Source organism: Candoia aspera, chromosome 3 (genome assembly GCF_035149785.1).
Source record: "Candoia aspera isolate rCanAsp1 chromosome 3, rCanAsp1.hap2, whole genome shotgun sequence".
Classification (NCBI taxonomy): Eukaryota; Metazoa; Chordata; class Lepidosauria; order Squamata; family Boidae; genus Candoia; species Candoia aspera.
In genome coordinates, this window is record NC_086155.1 from 62,221,158 (window position 1) to 62,246,040 (window position 24,883).

At 39.8% G+C, this 24,883-nt stretch overlaps 1 protein-coding gene across 1 annotated transcript in view; it reads right to left on the reverse strand.

The window, feature by feature from the left end:
• The window catches only part of LOC134493401 (BEN domain-containing protein 5-like), a 552,314-nt gene that overhangs the window by 336,117 nt on the left and 191,314 nt on the right, over nt 1–24,883 (reverse strand). The window contains exon 4 of the mRNA XM_063297909.1: nt 4,136–4,230. Coding sequence (XP_063153979.1) covers nt 4,136–4,230 — 95 coding nt within the window. The remainder of the gene's footprint in view (nt 1–4,135; nt 4,231–24,883) is intronic.

Here is a 24,883-nt window from a genome sequence, read left to right on the forward strand (position 1 = left end):
TGGATCTGCAGCGGGAGGGGGCCCAGTCACCCAATACACTGGAGAAACCGCGCTAAGGCTCGGCAGCCACAAGGAAAAATTGGCTTCCATCGTGGCACCGGTGGGGCAACCCCTACTCATACTGGGGATCCCATGGCTCGTGAAGCAAAACCCAGTCATCAACTGGAGAACCAGAGAGATTAAGTTTGCTGACGGGCGCTACCAAGCACCTTCGGGGAACAGGGTCCCTCGAGCGGCCATGGGGGGGGGGCAACAACGACGGCGGAGCACAGAGAAACGGCAATGCCAGAGGGACTGCCAATCAAATACACAGATTTCGCCGACGTTTTCGGCGAGAAAGAGGTGGACAAACTCCCCCCCACACAGGAAAATGGACTGTACCATTGAACTGGTCCCGGGGGTACCCCTACCCAAACCCAAAATATATGCCATGACCCAGCGGGAGCTGGCAGCATTACGGGACTTTGTGGACAAAAACTTGGCGAGAGGTTTTATCGAGCCTGCAAACTCTCCAGTAGGAGCGCCAGTCCTCTTTCGGGAGAAAAAGGACGGGTCACTGCGGCTCTGTACAGACTACCGCAGATTAAATGCAGCAAGCATTTCAAATAAATACCCCCTACCCTTAATAAAGGACATCTTGTCCCACCTGGCGAAGGGTAGGGTATTCTCTAAACTGGACATAAGGGAAGCCTATTACCGCATACGGATATGGGAGAGGGATGAGTGGAAAACTGCTTTCAACTGCCCATTGGGGGCGTTTCAATATAAGGTGCTCCCATTCGGACTGGCAGGAGCACCGGGGGTATTTATGCAGTTAATTAATGAGGTCCTGCGTGACCTCCTTTTTAAGGGGGTTTTGGTTTACCTCGACGATGTATTGATCTACACGGAAACGGAACGTGAGCACGAACGCTTGGTAAAAGAAGTGCTCAGAAAACTCCGCAAGGCAGAGCTGTTTGTTAAGCTCTCCAAGTGCGAGTTTCATAAGAAACAAATTGACTATCTAGGGTATAGGATTTCAGCTAAAGGAATAGAAATGGACCCAAGCAAGGTCCAAGCCATACTGGCGTGGGAGCACCCACGCATGAGGAGACAACTTCAAAGCCTCCTCGGATTCACTAACTTTTACAGGGGGTTCACACCAAGGCTGGCAGAGACTATTTTGCCCCTAACTAACCTGCTTAAGACTAAGGGCTTGGGAGACACGCGCAAATCAAGAAACCCGGGGGCGCTACTAAACTGGACAGCTGATTGTCAAACGGCATTCGAGAGACTGAAAAACCTCTTTACAGCTGAGCCAGTGCTACAACACCCTGACCCCACCAAGCCTTTTGTGGTGCAGGCAGATGCCTCTGACTTTTCCATCGGAGCCATCCTGCTCCAAAGGGACTCCGACAACCACCTAAAACCCTGCGCCTACCTTTCCCGTAAATTCTCCGAAACAGAGCGGAGATGGCATGTATGGGAAAAGGAGGCGTTTGCAGTAAAGACAGCTCTGGAGACATGGAGGCACCTGCTGGAAGGGGCCACTTGCCCCTTCGAGGTCTGGACAGACCACAAGAACCTGGAGGCACTCAGCACGCCAAAACGGCTCAGCCTGAAGCAGGTGCATTGGGCGCAGTTCTTCAGCCGGTTCAATTTCACGCTGAAATTCATACCGGGCAAGAAGAACTTCTTGGCAGATGCCCTCTCCCGACGGCCACAGGACGACACACAAGCCTCTGATATCGTGGGGACAGTATGGACCGAGAAACAGCTGGGCTGCCCAGCTGTCACGCGCAGCCAGACAAGGAATCAGCGCACGCCAGCACGAACGACAGGGAACGATCGGAGCCGCTGTTCAATTTCACCGAACTGGCAACAAAGACTCACACAAGCACTACAAACAGATACATGGTTGCAAAACAACCGACACCATGTATCTTTCAAGGACAGCATCGCCTGGAAAGAGAAAGCCTTGTACGTGCCAGAATCTCTGCGGGGGGAAATCTTACACAGATCGCACAATGACAAAACTGCGGGTCATTTTGGGTTCGTAAAAACCCTTCACCTAACGAGGAGGCAATTTTGGTGGCCTAACCTTAGAAAAGACGTGAAAGACTACGTGGCCAACTGCCCCACATGTGCCACCACCAAATGGAAAGGGGGGAAACCACAAGGACTGCTACAGGCAGTAGCCAGCCCCTCCCGCCCATGGGAAGAAATTTCCATGGATTTCATCGTGGACCTCCCACCCAGCCAAAGAAAAACAGTGATATGGGTGGTAAAAGACTATTTCTCAAAACAGGCACATTTCATCCCGTGCGCAACTATCCCCTCCGCACAACAACTGGCACGTTTGTTCCTAACACACATATACAGGATACACGGCGCCCCCTACAGGTTGGTGACCGACAGAGGCACACAGTTCACGTCAAAGTTTTGGCGGGAATTTTTAAAACTAATTGGGACTAAGCAAGCACTGTCCACTGCGTGGCATCCACACACGGACGGATCTACAGAGATCCTAAACTCGACCCTTGAACAGTTCCTGAGGGCATTCATAAATTACCAACAGGACAACTGGGTAGACTTACTACCTTTTGCAGAAGTGGCCTATAATAACGCGGTACACCAGAGCACTGGCCACACCCCATTTAAGGTGGTCTACGGAAGGGACTTTGTACCGATACCAGAATTGCTGCAACCTGAAACCTCGCCCTGCTCACCAGACGACTGGGCGGCACAGCTGGCAACAACCTGGCCAATCATCCAAACGGCCCTAGCAGACGCACAAACCACGTACAAAAAATATGCGGACAACCACAGGGCGGAGGCACCGAACTACAAAGTGGGAGATAGGGTCTACCTCTCCACTAAGTTCATAAAGACCTCACAACCCTCAAAAGAAATTGGCGCAAAATTCATCGGACCTTTCAAAATCACACAGGTAATCAACCCAGTTACTTTCAAACTGGAACTGCCCTACAACTTGAGACGGGTCCACCCAGTGTTTCACTGTGCACTACTGAAGCCAACAAGCACATCCAAATGGCATACAGAAGAACCTCCGCCCCCACCCATAATGATAGACAACCAACAACATTTTGAAGTAAAAGAAATACTGGACTCAAGAAAGCAAAGAGGTATGCTACAATACCTCGTGAAATGGAAACATTTCTCACCCAGAGTGGGTCCAGGCACGACACGTCATGGCAAGACAACTAGCAAGACAGTTCCACGAGGCATACCCAGAGAAACCAGCACCATAAGAACATCTTTGGGGGGCAGCATGTCATGACCTCGTTGCAAGGCACAAAGAGCCTCACAACGTCGATCATGATCATTAAGAAATAGAGGAAGGAGATAAACAAACTAGGGATTAACACAAGCACCCAAAAGCACCCACACCCATGGACCCATAGGCAGCTGAAAAGAAGGGCGTTGGAGGAACGGAGATAAGCCGCACCTGGTGCCCCGGAGGACACAACCGACGCTGGGAGACAAAGGAAGACACCGGGAAAACGCCCAGGCAGCCATCAAGGGTCCCATCAAGAGGGATCGGGACAATGCAGGGTGGGGAAGCCCGGGGCAATACAAGAGGGTATAAAAGGGGCACCTCCGCACCACCAACCCCGTTCCCGTTTTTCGTTCTGTCAGCCATCATTCCAATAAACCAGAAATCCTTAATACCCATTAAGTGAGTCTGTGTCTTATTGTGAAGCGAGACTGACCCTGACATAATATGCTATGATCTACCTGTCCTGCATTGCCTGTAAAACCAAGATCCCATGTCTACCACACAGTTCTATATATCATTTGAATTACCCCATATAATCTTAGTCAAAAATGGCTGCCTCTACTGTGATCCATCCTTTATCAGCAAAGCATTCAGTTGAGCTGAATATCCAGTGAGATGCTATGAAAACATGACAGGGAAATCACCCATCCTTGCTAGAGCCAAATACCAACACTGACTCATTCACAAGGTCAGTCCATGCTATAAGAACAAACTGCTTTAGAAGGAAAACAGTGAAGTGCATATAAAGAGAATAAAGATGACCAGAGTTTAATTAACCCCACAAAGGAAAAGGGAACAATTCCAAAATATCACAGGGAAATCCATAAAGACAATATTAACTGAATGTTAACTTACCATTTAGGCCTGCTTGTAGATTTTACCATTGGAGCCATTCCATCTCGATAGAGGCTCTTTGTTTTACTGAAGTTGACAATATTGAAAATGACCCTCTGAAAGACACAACATGAGAGAAGAATCTCAGCTGTATTGTAAACATATATTTCACATAGGTTTCTAATGTTAAATCTCCATAATTGAATAATGCCTAGCTTAAAACACAAACCATAAGGCAACCATTTACAAAACCCCTCCAGACCTGTGCTTCTACATTTAACATTTCCAGCCTTCTTCTTAGAGTACTTGGGAATCTGCTTCTGGCATCGTATCTAAATTGTCTACCCGAGGACTGAAAAACATTTTCTAGTAAGTGAGCAATTACTTAGGATGACAATGGTTCCACGTAGGAATCTTTCAAACTGCCCAAGATTGTTAGAAAATTCTGCTTTGACAGTTGCTGTTGGTATTCCACTGGTAACCATTCCAGTGGGACAGAGAAAGGGGGAGAAAATGAAGGAGAAGGAGGATGGTAAGCAAAATATCAAAAATAGAACATATATTACTATGAAGCCTCTTGTGCATTTTTCACCAGAAACAAGATAGATTAAAAAAAAAACTCATGGGAGCATATTTTGTATCTACCATATAATAGAAACACTGTGTGGATGGACCCAGGCCTTTCTCTCTAATAAGACCCCACAGATTATGACAAAAAGGGCATAATGTTCTGATCAGAAACATGCATAATTATGCAGTTACTGGATACATGAAAAAAATTAAGAACTACTGACACATTTCAGCAAGTAACCATTAGTAGGAGTAGTTTCTTCATAAGAAATGAGCAAATTCCTATTGTCTAGTAACAACTGCTAAATCAGAGATATAACCATGTGCATTAAAGTAAACTGATGACAAAGCAATCTTAGGGGAGATAATTCAGGCAGTTGAAAGGAGAAAGGAAGAATTGGCTAAGATGATGTCCTGGGTTATTTTGTATAGCAAGGAGATTGAGTGTTGATTCCAGTGATTTTTCAGTGACTTCCAAACAGCCCTTCCATTCATGAAATATTTAACTGGGATCTGACTAATGATCTGGAGGAGAAAGGAATATTTCTAATTATGTTTATTTAGTGAATTTTACCTTTTTTTATCAAATTAGATCAGAAGTAATATTTTTCATATTATGTAATATTATGTATTTCTGAAGTTTACATTCCCAGAAATAGCAGTATGGTAATCTATGATGTTTATAATCAATACTAAAATTGAATTGATTCCAAACTGACAACAGGAGCACTGGGGAGGAAGACTGCTGTTTTAATTTGACTTATATTTGTAAATGCACATTAAGTAACAGCAAAGGGTTTAGTTAAACTTCATGTTCTTCCTGAATAAATTGGGGGGACAGGATTTTCACAATAGTGACTTTATTCTTTGGATACAATTATGCATATTTTTAGAAACAATTATGAAAAAAAAGTTCTAATTCTGCTAAGTGTGAAGTGACTAACAAAAGACAGCTGGCAGAGACTGAGAATAGTCCCATCTCAATCAAGTGTTCTCCCTCCTCTACTAATAATTTGGGTAAATGCAATCAACTAGGTAAAGCAGAGTGTGTGTATTTAAAATTGTATAATGCGACAATTTCATCACTTTCATAGTGAAGTTAGCAAAATGCTGCAGTCCCTTCGATAAGCTATGTGCCACCTGAATTTTTTTTCATAGAAGTGATTAACTTTATCAAACTATGTCACAGGATTAATGGAGCACAGAAACCTGAGGCACTAAAATATTGAACTATGGAATATTCTCAGTGGAAGTTAAAATCTGCTATGTAGCCCATCCAGTGAAGTGTGTAAAATTTAATAACTTCAGTACATACCATAACCAGAAAACTATGCAGCCTACTCACTAAAGTATACAAGCATCTCTTGAAGTGAAATAGTGCAGCACAATGTTGTGATATAGTAAGCAAACATTTTCTGAGTAAGTAAATAAGCTTGGTGGTACATGTTTGTGTAACAATAAGATTGCTAATGGCTCTGTTGAAGTGTTTGTTCCAGGGCAGAACTTCCTGCTTGGCCCTTTGTCAGCATAGGCTACTCAGCGCTTCCTGATGCTGTCATTCTCCTCCCACAGCCAGCCCACTGAAGAGACACCCCAGGCCAGTGTTTTCCAGCTTTGATTCAAAACTGCAGTTCTCCGACCCAAGCTGTTTTAAGCTCATCAGAGTGGATGGTCTCTGGCATTTCGTTCCATTTTAGCGGTAGCCCCAGTTCTCATTGGCTGCACTGCTTGCACAACCCCACCCACCCAGCAGCTGGTCACTGCCTGCCCTGCCATTTCAGGTTGGGCTGCCAGACTACTCTGTTCTCTGTTGGCCAGCTGTTGTTGTCCTTTAATAATCTTGTGCTTCATCCAGTGATCGTCCATTAAGTCAGTGAACTATGGTCAGCCCAAGAATCTTCAGTCCTTAAATTTCACAGCGGGCACCCTTTGGGGTTCTACTTAGATTGGGTGAAGCATGCTGCCCTTGCTTTCTCCCCCCTTCCTCGCAGTACTGAAAAGCTTCCCTTCTCTTCCCTTTATTTTTAAACAACTTTAAGTTGCAGTGTAGGAATGGTGCTACTTTGTTTTATGAAGCTGAACTGTCAGTTCTTCCTTGCTACAATATTTCCATGGACCTACAGAGGAATGTAGGAACAAAGGAACAACCTGTTCCCCATTGCTATGATTATTTACTTCATGTTGTTTTAGTTTTTCAATGACCATCCTGCAGCTGCCTAGTTTATATGGTGTTTTTATTTTGCCTTTTATTCAAATTGTAATTTTCCATATGTGTTATTGTAAACCACCAAGAGAGACTTGGCTGTTGGGTGGTTTAATATTTTAAATAAATGAATAAATAAATAATCTGGACTGATTGCAAGCTAGCTTGGAATTTCTGAAATTGGCTTAAGAAACAGACCAAAGCAATATGAGAGACAAGCAGTTTAGGCCACAGTGCAGAATTTTCCTTAGTATGAAAAGATTGAGGACATTCTATGATATCAATCATATAATACTTATTCCATTTATCTTATATTAAGTATAAGATTCCTTTCTAATGCTGATATCTACTAAACAGTAAAGTTCTAGCCACTGAGTTCAGTAGGTAGAATGAAGAAGACAGCATTGTCGCAAATATAAGGCATAGCATTTCAACTAAAATAAACTGCAATACCCCTTGCCCTTGGTTCTTGAATATGCACATATTTAAATATCTTTGTACTAACCAAACAGATGGCTGTCCCTGAATGGAAATAAGGGTTGTCCAAAACAGTGTGATGTTAGCCATCCCCATATCTCTTTCATTATTACAGTGAAATTTCTCAAGTATTTCTTAATTCCAAAAATAATTTCTTTTTCAATTTTACTTTTCCAAAACAATCAAGAACAACCATTATTTCCATTCAGGGACAGCCATCTGTTTGGTTAGTACAAAGATATTTAAATATATGCATATTCAAGAACCAAGGGCAAGGGGTACTGCAGTTTATTTTAGTTGAAATGCTATACCTTATATTTGCAACAATGCTGTCTTCTTCATCCCACCTACTGAACTCAGTGGCTAGAACTTTACTACACAAAGAACCCTTTAAGCTGGGGACCAACTATTTATCTGGGAAAAAAATATTTTACTGTTGAAACAATGTTATCATAAAGAATGACTCTCCGTTATAGCTTTTACACTACTTCATTTTATAGTGATGCACAAAACTGTAATTGTTGGCAGCTATGAAGCTGTATTTTTCAATGGGAAACCAAAAGAACTGATATTAACTCTTCTTTGAAACAGGGCTGGAGTAAGTGATTTGCTACCCAAGAAAGAGTAGCTAATAACAATAACACCATTCTTCAGTCACTGTACATAGTAGCTAAGGGTGGCCAAAGTATTTTGACACCGGTGGCAGAACATCCAAAGCCCTGCTCTCTTATAGTAAACTTCTCCCAGATCTCAGGAAGGTCCAGCAATTCATCTGAATAATCTGAGAATCCGGCATGGGAAAAAATGTTATCAAAAATAGATTTGTTCCCAAGTGATGTGATTTAAACTTGGGTTTGGGGGTGGCAGATGAAACTGGGGAAGACTGCGGTTTGTCTTTCTGGGTATATATGTGACTTATATTGAAGTACATATTGACATATTGAAATCGCCCTTATTTTCCCTATTAAATGTAAGAGTGTATGCAGAAACACATGCTGTTTGTAGGCTTTTTAAAATTTTATGTCTCAGGAAAGAGAGAAAGAATGAGAATACAGTAAAGAAATGAGTGACTTCCAGTCACTATTTATATGATCACCTCTGCATAATTTACCAAAACTAACCTTTTCTTAACTACGTGTTTGTTAGTCTCAAAAACATAAGAGTGACAAAAAACAAGGAAAGCCAAGTGATTCTCAGCTAGAATTAACTTGTATTTTTATCTGAATACAGCATCTAAACAAACTAGTATTTGGTTTAATATGCCTGCATAAGCTGACAACAACAATTACCACAATCAACAGCACTTATCAAAGATATTTTTGCAGCATCAAAACTAGTCTGGCAGTGGGCCAGGTGTGCTTGTTTCTATACATATCTGCATATTTCACACATAAATACACCTATTTGTGCTTTATTTGATGATGAAATGGAGCTGCAGGTGCATAATAACTCTAATTGGTTAACTCAATATCCTGGTTTCTTCTTCAAGTAATAACAGCAATACAATATCACTGCTTCTTTTCTACCAACACACTTTTTTTAGGTAATGATAAAAAAGTCCAAAGTGGGCTTAACTGATAACCCCCCATAATAAATCATACAAAGGCTTTTTTAAAAAATCATAGGCTGATTGAGTTCTGCAATTCCAAAGAAAGAGGTATCTGTAATCCTATTATTCCTACTAAGTGTTCATCTATTAATCTAGATTGGCCAATGGTCTGACTGAGTACTCTGGTTCACCAGAAATGCTGTCTGTCATTACTTATGACATACTGCTGACTATACAAGAAATATTTCACATTTCTGAACAAACTTACCAATAAAGGCTTATAAATGCTTTATGTTACATTTTTCTAGTTTAAAAGTACTGATTATATTTAATGTCTAGTTTAAAAGTAGTGACTACATTTCCCCGGTTGAATACATTATAGTTTTTGAGTTTAAATACTTACAGCATGTAGTACTCTCCTATCTGTTTACAAATATTAACTGTTCATCTACTATTAATGCAAGAAAATACATTATCAATTGTCGAGGGAATTGTATCGGCTCTTAGCTGATATGTTATCAGAAACACCTGTTCCTTGTTATGTACAAGTTGCTAAAGTACTGCATAGCTACTAACTAATTTAACAAAGCAACAGAAAAGTAAAGTGCACAGATTTTTCCATTATCTGGACTTCCTATTAAATATGCTTTGAGAAAACAATCTTATAGATTTACTTCTAAGTCAATGTAGGATTACATTTTAAGAGGAAGAAAATAGTACCAAAAATACCAAAAGTATAAGATGAAGAACAATGGATACTTTTAGACCATTACCTTTTGAATTTCTACGTATCAACACACAAATCAGGTAGATTTGTGAGTTGGTATGTAGAAATTCAAAAGGTAATTTGTTTTAATAATTTGGTAATTTGATTTCCTTGAAGACATATACAACAGTCAAATGAAAAGTGATACCTCCAATATTATAAATCACCAACAGATGGTACTACTGATGTGCTAGAAGCTCTGACATGTTTTTTAGCACCTGTTATTTCACTCCAGTTGGTAGGAAGTTACTGTAAGAAACGGTTATGTTGCTATTAGTTCCTGTCAAGTGCTTTAAGCAATGTGCCATGATTGATTTTTTGACTGCCAAAGGGGTATCTCCAATTAAAATTCACTGCTAAATACAGGTTATATGTATGTGATGACTGTACTGAGTACTGTGTGTCACTGGGCCAAAAAGTATAAAGATATGAACCAGGAAGAGCTGATTTGTGCAATCAAGAACAAAGTGATAGCAACTGTTGAATTTCACATGAGAAAGGTTGAAAACTGATTAAGGACAATTGATGGATCATTCAATGGGAAACTGCTGTCTAACTTGGCATTTCTCAGGAATGAATAGGTCATGATGCCCACTTTCACCATTGTTATTCATTCTCATACTGGACATTTTGAATACAGATTTAAGACAAGATAAGAGGATTGCTAGAGTGAATGTTAAAAACAAGTATATACTAAGCTAAGGGCATTTGCTGATGACTCATTTTTAATTTTGGAAAACCCCATAGAAGGAATAGAAATATTATTGGAAAAAATAAAGGAATTTGGTGCATTGGCTGGATTTAAAATTAATAATGAGAAAACGAAGATGTTAACAAAAAAATATGAGATGGAAGATCAAAGAGAATTGATAGCAAAAAACAGTTTTCAGATTGAGAATAAAGGAAAATATCTCAGTATTACTATGACTAACATGAACTGTATGTTATTTCAAAATAATTGTGTTAGGTTATGGAATGAAATTAAGAAAGATATGTTAAGATGGGAAAAGTTACAATTATCATTGTTGGGAAGAACTTCTGTGGTAAAAATGAATACTACCTAGAACGATATTTTTATTTCTTTTTATAGTAATTTTATTAAAAATTACAATAGTAACAATAAAAGCTAATGCAAACAAAAACAAAAGAAAAAGAAAAACAGAAGGTGCAGAAAAGAAAAAAATAGAAAAATAGAAAAGTACTACTGAAAGGGGCTTCGCCCTTCATCACAACAAGTATTAACAATTTTAGTAACCTATCATCTTATCTTAAAATGCAACAAATGATCCATTCTTCCCATATCCCATATCTTATTTATAAACAAATCCTTAAAGTCTCATCATTTCGGTCCTGATGACCAAATAAACCAACTTTATATTCCTACCTTTTAACAATCTTGATCTTTAATCCCTTCAAATACTGTCCTAGAACTTGATTTTTTTTCTTCTTTTTTGTCCTTTCTCACAACTATTTATGTAGTACATGGAATTTGACATCTGGACAGCGTTAATGGATTCTCTGTGCCCTTACTATGGCCAAAAGACTGATATTGAAGGATTGGAAAGATAAATGTATGGCCCCATTTATTCAATGGACTGAAGACCTGACTGCACTTGCTACTTACGAGCGGATTGCCTAGAGACATAGATTTTGTATGGACAAATATAATGAAATACGGGACTCATTTATACAAAACACAGTAGGTCAATACACACACACACACATACATACACACAAAGAGAGACACAAACTAATTAAAAAATAATATTCAGATAAAACCAGAACTTTTTTATTAGGGCTTATGGATACCCAATTAGAAAGGACTCATGGACGATTGGTTTTATATATGGCAACTGCAGCAAGGCTGCTATATGCACAAAGATGGAACAACACAGAAGTACGCACAATGGAGGAGTGGACTGTGAAGATGGCAGAATTTGCAGAAATGGCAAAATAAACTTTTATCAAAGATTGGAAAACTTTTATGGACTTTTTGTGAAAATGGACGAAAATGAACTGGTGATTTCTTGATTTGTTGATTAAGTAGGGTTGATTATGGGAAGAAGGGATATATATAATTCTAAAGGGCAAGAAATGGTAAAAGTTTGTTTGTAACTGCGGTAAAGAAGATCGGAAGCCACTTCTTTAACTTTCTTTTTCCTTTTTTCCTTTTTCTTTCTTATCTGTACCGTTTCTAGCACTTTTATCTCTTTCGACTTTCCTTTTATATTTTATTCTTGTTTATCTCTTAATTATGTAAAAACTCTCAATAAAAATTCCCTTCTCACCCCTATGAGTGGTGTGTGTCTTCCTCAACCTCGGGTCCTCTACCAGAGGCCTGGGAGTTTGAGGATTCTATGCAGAATCTTAGCTGTTCCTAGCACTACACTCTTTTGGACAGAGAGCTCTGATGTTGTTCCTGGGATCTGTTGGAGCCACTCTCCCAGATTGGGGGTCACAGCCCCAAGTGCCCCTACCACCACTGGGACCGCTTTGGCCTTCACTTTCCACATCCTCTCTAGTTCCTCCTTCAGGCCCTGGTACTTCTGAAATTTATCTTTTAATTGTGTAAAAACTCTCAATAAAAATTATATATATGATATAATATAATATACATGTTTGTGTGTGTGTGTGTTATATATTAATTAGATACTGTATGTTATATATAACATATATATTATTATATATATATATATATATGTTTTATATATATATATAATATATGTTATATATAATATATATAATTAATAATATATTATATATATATTATATAAGATACTATACTATACTATATTATACTATATTATATATATATATATATATATATATATATATATATATGTATGTATTAAATAAGGAATGAATAGGTCACATTTTTTATGTTTTTCAATATCAGAAGATATGTTCAAGATGCATTCTTCTCCTGATGGCAGAAACAAAAGCTTCAAGAGTTTAATTTGCCAGCAACTCTTGTCAGACTATGAGATCAAAGGTAAGGAATTTCTTCAAAGCATTGTGATAGCCAATGAAACATGGGCTCATCATTATGACTGAGAAACAAAGCGTCAGTCCATGAAATATCATCACAAAGCTTCACCTTCAGGGGGAAAAAAAATCAAAACCCAGGATTTGGCAGGAAAATTCATGGCTACAGTTTTTTGTAACACTAATGTTGCTATTTATATGATTTCCTTCATCTGGCACCATTATCAACTCAGAGTGCTATACTGTAATACTCAGAACTTTGAAGCAATGATTAAGCAGAGTTCAGAAGCACAAGAAAGAAACGCTGCTGCAACACACTAGGCCTCATGCCTCACAAACCCCTCAAGATGCAACGGAAAAGTTGGATCTCACAGTTGTGTCCTTTCCATCATACAATCCAGAGGTGAAGAGGTGGAAAGGTCTGTCAGGACCTGCTTGAAGAGACAAAGCATGGAGCTCCTTTGTCATGGCTTTAAGAAGTTTGTCCATTGTTGGCAGAAGTGTGCAGTGAATGGTGATTATGGTGGTGATTATGCGGAGAATAAAGTAACAAAAGAGCTTATTTGAAGAATTATTTTTCTGTTTCATTTATTAAAATATCCCTATTTAAAATAAAGTTTTGGAAGTGAAGGCTTTACTTTTCATTCAACCCTAACATATTCAGATGATCTGCTGAACATTCTTATGTATTTTTAGAGGGAAAATATTTTTTTTTGTATTTTGGTGATAACTGCCCTATGCTTAGTACAAAAAGTCTTAGTAAAAAAAAAAAACCCTCCCAGAATGTTTAATTCCGTAATTTATATTCTAGACCTTGGCAACAGACTTTGTGACATGGTATAAGCATAGTCATACATTAAGTACAGTCATGCATTAAACTTCTGTTTCCACATAATTAGAGACAGTCTTTCTGTTTAGGCATCCATATTCTTTCCAATCAATATTACAGCTGCAGGTGGATAGTAACAGCTGGCTGCTTTAGAACTTTACTTGCACAAATCTGCTGGTATCTTACATCCTCAAGAGGAAGCAGCTGGGACTGATTTAAGTTTTCATGCTTAATGGTAAATATTATTATACAGGGAGAAGCAACACTATAAAGTTTAATAAGAAATCGCCACTAATTCAAGTATTTAATGCTTCCTTGAAAACTAGTGATCAGCAGAGTCCCATTTTTCATTTATTTATAGACAGAACTTCTATTGTACAGAAGAGAGTTTCATTGAGGTTATTTTTTCCAGTCATAATACTGCTTGGTTAGATAAGCACTTGATGCCATACTCCTTGACAGCTTTTACAGCCAAAGGTATGGCAAACATTTCATAACTTAATTTCTAACATTTTCTGACAATTCCATTTACAGTATATAGAAGTCTTGCTACTACATGCCAGTGTAGAAAATTACTACACAAGAACCCAAAGCAACCATACATATATATGAGTATGTGTATGTATGTATGTATGTATGTATGTATGTATGTATATATATATATATATATATATATATATATATATATATATATATATATATACACGTACATACACACATAATGCATATATTCTCAATCTATAGAAATGTGGGGCTTAGCACACTGAATTTGCCAGGTAGAAGTGTTTACTATAAAATTTAATTCAACAAAAACTATATAACACTTTGTATTCTTCATATATGGCACCTTTTTGTTATAATTGTTGGAAGAAAAATTGTATTTTCACTAATGATTTGCAGCAGCCTTTCTATAAAATCTCATCGATTTTTAATCAGTCAATAGTTCCCCTTTTGGTCTTTCTACTAAGAAACCAATGTCATGGCAAGCTGAGAAATGTGATACATAAATCAAAGCAAGAAATCATAATTTAATATGCCTAATTGTGTCAGTTTGTAACATGATCAATGCATGGTATAGGACTGTCATGTCTGATGTCATGCAGAAATGTTTTATCTATGAGTTTTGGAATTTACTCTTATTTTTTAATTCATCTCTATTCTTTGTGATCCCAGAACAACTGCTGTTAATAGATCTGCTTTTACCATTGCTACTTCCCAGTCTTGTCTGTTACTGTCACCACATCTGACAACTGCAAGACAGCTGCAGTCTTCTTATTCACAATGTTAACACCATGATTGCATCGGTGGACCAACAAATACTATTGCACTTGATGACAAAGTGCTGCTTAGTTCTGTCCTCCTTATATCTCTACCTTTTAACAAGAAATTATTTCCTTTATTCAGCCAAGTTAAGTAGTCCCAAATTTGAGCTAAATTGCACAAAAAGATGTTCTACAGGTAGTCCTTGGGTTACAACAGCAATTGGGACCCAAATTTCCATTGCTAAGAGATGCTGTCGTAAAGCATGACATCATATGACCGCGTTGCTTAGCTACAGCAATCCGGGCAGTCCCAGTTGCTGTTGTAACCCCAGGACCATGCAGGTTGATAAGCAGGAAGAGATGGGAGTCCCAGGCAAGCAGACTGGCAGGTGAGAGCTGCAGGTGAGAGCTACAGGAGAGGGCAGGGGGCTGCTGCGGGCAGGTACTCTGGAGCGTGGGTGTGTGCATGTGTGCCACAGGCACAGGTGAGTGAAAAAGCGGCAGGAGAGGGAGCAACTTCCAACTTCCTGCTGAATTCCCCATTGACTTTGCTTGTGGGAAGCTGGCAGGGAACGTCGGAAATCACAATCACATGACCACAGCTCACTGTGATATAATTGCAAGCCAGGCACCAAGCACCCGGATGCAATTACATGACTGTGGGGACACTGCAATGGCTGGAACTCCAAGGATCGGTCATAAGTCCCCCACATTTAGCGCTGTTGTAACTTTGAATAGTGGCTGAATGAATAGTTGTAACCCATGGACCACCTGTACCTAGGGATATGGAAAGCACTGCAAGAGTGAACCATTTTAATCTTGAAACTCTGCATCCCATGCACAAAATAGATCATGAGGAATTTGAGAGTTTTATTTCAGCCACAGAACAAAATAGTATGCTGTGTCATATTTGGAATCAAACACAACCATTTTCAGCAATACTGTTTTGAGGCTTCTGTGCAGTACCTGCCTGTCTCGTGAGTTTTAAGTAAGACATATTATGGTTCCCGTCTCTGAGGGAATGCTGTCGTGAGAGGACAAAGTCCTCAGTTATGGCTCTTCTTCTCTTGGCCACCCACCACACTCTGAATGAGAGGGCATTCACAACGATAAACAACAGAATGATAACCCATCACTCATGCCTATCCTGCCCCAGGCCAGACACACACAAACATGTGAGAGAGGTGGTTGCAGCAGGGAGCTCACACACACACACACAAGCAGGAAAGAAGTTCCAAAAGTCAGGCAAGCTTCCCTTAATAGAGTCCCAAAGTTTCCAAGTCCAAAGCAGCAGGCAAAAAAGTAATTAGGGTAAGGTCCAAGGTTCAAAGTGTCACCGAAGATTCACCAGCTGGTCTGGGGTCCAAAATCAAAGTCAAGGGATTCAAGAGTCAAGGTTCAAGGCACACAGAGTCTGGCTTAGTGAATGGTTGTTTCTAACTGAAAGGCTTGGGATTGGTGCTTTACTTGAAGAGAGCCAGCACCAGTGTTGCTCATTATAGGAGGACGCAGATACTCTAGTTACTCTCTTCTCCATGTGTCAAGCCCTTGAGCTGGGGGAGGCAACAGCTCAGACTGATCTTCAGAGGTCAACAGCGGCTGCTTCTGGTGATTGCCCACCTCAATTGCCTACAGGTCCTCAGGTAGTGGTTCATCTGGTAACTCTGGAGCAGACTGCTCATTGTTGGTCTCCTCACCTGAATCTGAACTTGCAGTGACAGTGCCTGAATAATTACTTGATGAAGGAACTTCTTTTTCTTCAAATGACTCTCCCCTTGCTGTACTTCCTTACTCTGCTACTGCATGGAGATGGAGAACTATCTCCCCTATCCTACCTCTAGAGTAGTGTTTCTCAACTTCAGTGCTGGCTGCTGCTGGGGAATTCTGGGAGTTGAAGTTCACACATGTTAAAGTTGCTGAGGTTGAGTGCTCTACAGCACTGGCAGCCACCTGCCCACTATTTACCATTTGGCTATGGCCAATAGTGGGGATGGAGTGCTCTCCCTCAGACTACAGTCCCCAATTTAGCTAAGTCAGTTGTGGAGGTTGCACACAACACACAATGGATGTGTAGATGGAGGCAATGGTGGTAGGCCAGCAATTCAAAGCCCAGTTACAATACAGAACCACTTGCCACTTCATGCCATTATCTACCAGTCCAGAAAGCAAAGCACTGTTTTTAAATATATTCTTTGCTTTGGGGAAGATAGATTTTATATATAGACTGGAAAAGAAAGTAGTTAAAGGAGGTAAATTCAGAGCTGTAAATGTGCACTGCTGTTTTTCATACACAAGAACTAGTTTAAAGACTGCAAATACAACGTTGGCTTGGATTAGTTTGCTGAGTGTGTATATGTCTTCTGTATATGGACTTTGGTCCTGGAGAAGTAAGCTTCAATCTGCATTTCAAACTAAAGTAAACCTTACATTTCAAAAGACATTCTCCACCCCATTGAGAAATTGTCCCTCTAAGGGACAATTAACATGAAATGTTCCAATGGGGCTGTGCTCAAAATAAAACATGGTTTACATTTTATCTATAGTTCTAGCTCCATCCTGACAGGGATTTAAAAGATTATTTGCTTTCACACTATCTGATCTGCCTTTCTAGCTCTTGACAAAGATATTAATGTTCAACTTCCTTGCTGCATCACAGTATGCCTTAGCCAAAATGTTACTAATTTATTTCTATTGCATAATTACTATTTCTCTATTCACTTTTGATTAAATCCTTTAAATAAAAACATTGAATTAAAGGCTAAAAGTTGAAATGAATATTATCTACTCACAAAAGTAATCCTACATTATTAATAATTTGACCACATTCCAACTTTTCAAACAGCAGTAAGAGGAAAAGAATGAATTTGGTCCTTACCTCACCAAGCTAGAGGGCTTTCCAAAATTACTCCCCTCCTCTCAAATTAATTTTCATCTCACAAATCCAACCTGCTTAGAGAGCCAGGGAAAATGCAGCAAGTAGTGAGTACCAATATGCAGGGCATATGCAATCTCCTTTCACTAGAAAGGGAGATCTGGTGTTGCATCTGGATTACATATACTGTATCTTTATCATGCTGTTCCCTTTCAATCAACAGGCATCACCCAGGGATGGCTGTACATCTCAGCATTCCAGACACTTAATATCTTACTCAGAAATTGACTTCATTGGTAGAAGGTTCATGGACACAATTCAGCAAGATTATCCTCTATATTGGGGACAAGAATGAAGTAATATATAAACATATTTGTCCATTACAGTGCACAGAAATTGAAGCCCCCCTATATAAATCTGTAGTCCTTGGTTGAAATTCTAGTTTTTTTCCTCCTACCTTTCTGAGTCAACTGATGATCACTATCTTGATGGGCTTGGAATGCATCATAAAAACTGTTCCTACAAACTGAAAAGAGACTCTGTTTAGGGCTTTTTTTTTTTGAATGAAGATTAGGAATCTGGTTTCAAAGCCTCAAAAAATAAAAAAAAACATACTTCACAGATGTGCCTAGGGCTGCTCTGAGAATCTGTCAGTTTTTCATCTTTATTAATGCAATGTACAATGCATTTTTCTATTATAGAGATAGCTAAGATAAACCCTTTTTTTTTTCATTTTTCAACAATAATAAATATAAGCCAAACTATCCATGGTTGTCAACAATATTTTAGAAATGTACCTGAAAGCTTACTGGAAGCCAGTGCATCTCATACAGCAGTGGGAAGTGTAACCCATTAAAGTTAATGATGGAAAATCACTAGACCTGTGGGGGAGGTATCCTAAAACCCACAGCCACGCAGTCTTCTCAGGGTTCAAGCCAAAGCTGAGTGCATCCTACTGAGATGCACACAGCCAACAGCCACTGGAGAGCACCTCAGCAGCATCACTTGGATGGCCCAGGACAGAAATGTACCACTGAATATCACCAGAATACTGATGATACTTAACCACATGCTGACAGATAACTTTTGCCAGAAGCAAGTCAAGCCCTGTAAGCCCACAAAGCCAGGGCCTAGGGGTGGACCTCTCCCCCTAGCACAACTGGAACTGGCCTCAGAGGAAATAGGAAGACCACTGAAAAGCAGTGCCTCCTACTCCCAACCCCCTCAATCAACCTAGAAGGATACCATGATCAGTGGCAACAAAAAACACTGACAGATCAAGGAGGGCCAAGGTAGACATACTACCACCATCATGGACCCACGAAAAGTTATCTACACGTATAATAAATATCGTCTCAGTGATATACCCCAGTCTGAAATTAAACTGCTATGGATCCAGATAATACACTTCCTCCAGAGCCCTTTGGAATTGCAGGCCTACCACCCTCTCAACAACCTCACCCAAAAAGGAAGGTTGGAGACTGGACAAACATTCCTGAGAAGGGGTGAACCACTTCAAGGCAGGTGGATTCCTTCACTCTTGCAGTGAGGCATTTACCACTGCTTGAACCCAGCCATATGTTCCAGGAGGCCATAACCAACAAGGAGGGACATAGACTTTATACACAGGTGGCAGGATTCAATATTGTAAAGACCTTGTCCATTTTCTCAGGAGCACCCAGATCGAACTCCGCCCCAGTCACCTCCACTACCAACACAGCTGGAGTTTAACTCTGAGTAGATATGAGCAACTTTATCTATCAGATGTTTGGCATAATTCTCCCAACAACCCTGCAAGGGATCCCTTGACCCCTGCTTTTCCAGAAAGGATCAGGTCACCCCAAACAGAATTTCTGGATGGCTATCTGCAAATACAATAAATACATATTGCCCTTATTGTCCTTAATGCCAACTGTTACCTGTGCTCAGTTGGACTTACTCTTTGTTTTCCTGCCTCCAGGCATTTATTGTGCTGCTTAATCTATTGAATCTCCTCTGAAAACCAGGGGGCCTTTGGGATCCATGCCCACAGAAATTCCACACAGGTGCAATGTGATCTAAGGCTGCAGTCGCCTGTTCATTCTAAGGAGAAACTAAGGCTTCAGTCAAACTCTGCACCAGAGCTTCAGGAATTACCCAACTGCCCTCTGGAAACCCATTAGGCATCTAGACAGGGCCATTTGAATAAGTCCCTCCTTCCTGCAGTGGGGAGCTGTCACAGCTAACAAGAAGTGATCTGTCCATGACAGATGACAACATTCTCCAACTCCAGATAACATCATCACTGTTCTGAGAGAGAGAGAGAGAAAAAAACCAGATCTAACTAATGACGTCCACTGTGTGTCGAGCCATTAATTATCTGAATCAGGTTCATGGTTGCCATGCTGGCCATAAACTCCCAAGCCACCGCCAACTCCAGGCCAAATGAAGGCAAGCTGAAATTCCCAGAACTATAAACCTAGGGAACTCTACCACCATTCTAGCCACAGAGCCAAGCAGCTGTGACAGGGAAGCTGCTGTGTAGCAGGAGGGGTGGTACACAAGCAGCAATCCCATCTGATCCCAATGGCTGAATTTCACAAATAGGGTTTCACATCAGGTTGTCTATGGAGCAGTGCCCATGAAAGCCTCCAGAGTCTTCTGGATGACAATGGCCACATTCCTACCCCTAACCTGGACTCTCAGCTGATACCACATCTGAAATTCAGCTGGGCACAGAGGGGAATCCTCCCACATATACCAAATCAGATCTCAATAATTCATGCCAAGTCAGCCTCTCATCCATGATTACATCATGGATGAGGGAGGCCTTATTACAGACTGACCAGGCAGTGCATGTGAAGCCCATGGCCACTGAAGCTTGAATGACCATGCCTCAGGGTAGAGCACAGGGATGGAATATGGCACCTGTAATAGACACCAAGGCCACCTTCCCCAAGAGTGCCCCCTCTCTCCCCCCTTATCTCCCCATGCCCATCGCCACCATGTTTTTCCTGCCTGCTATTCCCTTACAGAACCCATCACCCTACCTTTCATTCTCCTTGCTCCAAGTCAAAGATCCTCATCCCACAATATAAAATATGAGATGCAATATGAGATGGTGGGGATGTGTTTGTACAATCACCAGAGGTCAGGCCCAATTCAGTACCTAACTCTCAATCCATCTCAATACAATGTAATTATAAAGGCATCTTCATGATATTTTGCAATATTTATTATACAAATAAAGATAGTAGTTAATAGAATAACAAATTGAACTATTATTTTCAAAGATACATTATATTTATCAAAGTCTGAGTATATATTTTAGTTTTTCAGAAAGAAATACAAATGCATCATTTTCAAGACTAAAGTATATCAAACACTGATACACACAAAGCGCCAAAGGAACATTACATTGCATAGACATTTTTACTGTAACAAAGAACAAAGTCAATTTGGTTGCCTTTGCTTTTTCACCCCTTGGGATGACCTTTCACAATAAGAATTGTCAATGCCTTATTTATAATGGCAGATCTCAAGTTTGATTCTGGCAGGTTTTGATCACTTTATGGCCCAAAAGCTTTCAAACACAGAAGAATCTGATGCCTATTTGGCATCCTGTTGTGTGTTTAAACCTCAAAAGCAACTTTTGGTCCCAGAAGTGAATTGCTGAAGTAGTGTAAACAAAACACAAATGTCACAAAATGATGAGTATTCATACAAAATATCTTTGTCAGAGAGATGACAACTCAACATTCCCTGAAAGGCATCTGTAACAAATTCATGCTCTGAAAATAAAATTTTGATTTACAAAGCTGAAAACAAACAAGTAAGAAATATCAATAATTCAGATTATTTGTTCATGAAACACACAAAGATGCACAAAAAGAATCAAATATCAATTATTTATGTATACTCATTGTACTATGACAGTAGCAGTTTAGAAGTATACTCCTGGGCCACATTCGCATATGCAATAGAAGTGGTCACAAGAATGACAGGCTACTTTCATTAGAGTTGAATCTATTTCTGCATTTTTGCAGGTACTAACCTTACTCTTTTATGCCAATCATGGTGTTTGCTGCCATTATTGATGATCAAGTCTGATAATTACAAAACCAGTTCCTTTTATATATTTGTCGTTTTGCCTAATCATAGTGAAGTTATCATATAGCAACCCTTGCATCGTTAGCATAACAAAATTACTGAGGGGGGAAAAAGCTAGCTCAGATAAGCATTGTTCTTACTCTGAATTAAGTCCATTTACACTGATAAACCGCATTTGCTACCCAGGGGTGTCACCTAAATTAAGCCACTTCTAGTTCTAATGATCATGTGTGATGTTCTAGCAAGATCACCCATAGGTAAGCACATACACATGTATGGTCTGCACATGTAACCTCAGACACACACAAAATATGTAGAATAACACAGGAGATACTGAACCTCTTGCTGAATGAAGCAGACATGGAGATATGACACCTCTCAGAGAAAAGCCAAAACAAAATGTTAAAGTGGGTTGAATGCACTGGACTGAATCATCTAGATAACACCCTTGCTATTGTCAAAATAATTATGCTTCGTACATTGAGCTGCAGAACTGACCAGTGTTTCACAAAGAAAAGGTGTAAAAAGAATATGTTATAGTATCTGTGTATTTGAGCCATTTACAGAGCAAGAAATATAAAACATTCTAAGATGATGACCTACAGAAGCAGCAAATGCTTTTTTAGACCTGGCCCTACCATTAGGCACAGTTGAAGAGGCAGTGGCCTCAAAAAGAAGGGACACAATTGGGACACAATACTGGGTCGGTTTTCCTCTTATGGAAAAGCAAAGCTGTGTATGCTATACAACTTGTCTTTAACCCTCTCAACTATCTTGTTGCCCATAGGTATGGCGTTGATACCCTATGATCAGTAATGATGTACTATTTAATTGCCAAATTCCATTTGTTTCTGTATTAGGAACTGAGAGAAGGGTGCCATTTTATCCTTTCCCTCAATAGGTTGAAAAAATGTCTTGGGCTGGCCTTGAGCATTTCTCTGTATCGACATGCTTTAGATGAAAGAAGGGTAGGAAGCAGTCTAGAGTTCACAACTGGGTCACAGAGGAGGCTCACTGCTGGCAGAAGCTACTGGATACGGAAGGGCAGGCTAGGACTGTGGAAGTAGGGTGCTGCCTTCAGACTAGCAGTTCCTAACGCTACCTAAGCATTGCTCTTCTGCTGAAAGCTGTACTTAGCACTTGAGGTTTTACATTATGGCAAGGGGTGAGGTAACCTTTGCCTATTTCAGGCCCGTATGTTCAATTGACATGATGGGCATTAGAGTGCTATGGTGAGTTGGGGATGAGACAAATTCACTATAAGATTTTTTTTTTCTGTTACCACTGAATGTTAATATATATTTGTTTTTACATAATTACTTAAATGGCCTTCTAAAGTATTTTTGAAGTGAGAGTAAATCAGCAGATGCGCAGGAGGGAGAATCAGGAGGGAGAATCAGAGAGATAAAATTGCGCTTACTGGAACCCCTAAGGAATGCAGCATGTTGTTGCTTTAGGGTACTAGAACACTTTGTTTTAGCGCTACTGCATATATATTTCAATATCATTAGTTTTAAAAATACACAATTGAATGGGCATATCAATACAAATTAAAAGATTATTTTTAAAATGTACCTACAGGTAATTCTTGGGTTACGACCGCAATTAGGGCCAAAATTTCCATCACTAAGCAATGCAGTCGTAAAGCATGACTTCATGTGATGCATCACTTAGCAACAGCAATCCAGGTAGTACCCGTTACCATTGTTAAGCGAGGATCACACGGGCCATTAAGTGAGGACTGATGGGAAGAGGCGAGAATCCAAGCAAGCAGGCCAGTGGGCAAGAGATACAGGTGGGCAGGCGAAAACTATGGGCAGGCGCCATGGGTGGGTGCTGCGGATTATGGATGGGGTGGGTGGGTGCTGCAGGTGAGCACTACAGAATGTGGGTGGGTGGGCATGGTGGGTGGGCGTTACGGAGCACAGGCAAGCAGGTGCCGTGAGTGGGCGCTACAGAATGTGGGTGTGCAGGTGCCACAGGCAGGTACTATGGAGTGCAAGAGGATGCCATGGGCAGGCGCTATGGAGTACAGGTGAGTATTCTAGTACTTCATCTCACAATTCAGATATACAACTAATGCTAACTTTCACTTTATTTTTTAACTCTATATAAAATTGGATTGTGGGTTTCCATTTAAGTGGTGTAATGGGTTAAGGATCCAAAAAGATCTCCTGGTGTACAGGGGAAATATCAGAAGACTGAGAAGAGCTACTGATGTTCCAAACTTTAAGAAGTATAGGAAACCACAGACGCATCAGCCTGACATTAGTACCTGAAAAAATTCTACGAAAGATCATCAAACAGTAGGTTTGCGAGGACCAAGGTGATTACTAGAAGCCAGCCTGAGTTTGTTAAAATACAAGTCGTGCCAGACAAATCTTATTGCTGTTTTTGACAAAGTCGCTAGATTAATAGATTAATAGCCCAAAGGAATGCTTGAGTCTGTAATATACTTAAAGTTAAGTAAGGAGCTTGATAAAGTTGACCATGTCCTCCTTCTTGATATAATGGAACAAAGTGGGATGGTTGTTCCCAGTACCAGATTTATTTGCAATTGGTTGAACAACCATATCAGTGTGCGGTCCATAATGGATCTATGTTTACATGGAAAGAAGTATGCAGAGGAGTACCTCAGGGTTTGCTTTTCAACATTTTCATAAAGGACTTAGACGAGGGGATAGAAGGGATTTTCATCAAGTTTGAAGACAACACAAAGCTGTATTTAAAATTTGTTTTTAATTTATTAAAAAAAATGAACTAAAAAGAATGAAACAAAGATTACTACAAGAAAAAAGAAAAGTGCAAAAGTGCAAAAATACAGAAAAGGCTATTACATGGTGGCTTCCAACTTTCTACAACAAAGGTATATATAACTCATTATCAATCTCTTACTCTAATTTAAACTAAGATAAACATTATTTCCATAAAACATTTCCATCTCTATATGACATTCTCCTCTAAAACAAACTATCTCTCCCTCTTAAAAAAATAAAAAACCTTTTCTAACATAATTATTTGCCTAATAAGCAACTACTCAAATATCCTACTTTACTAAAATTTTACTCCTCTCTGCCTACTAAAATAACAAAAAAAAAAAATACCTACATTTGGTTAATGTCCTTTTACCCAAGGTAAAATCATTATCACCAAAACAAAAACATCAG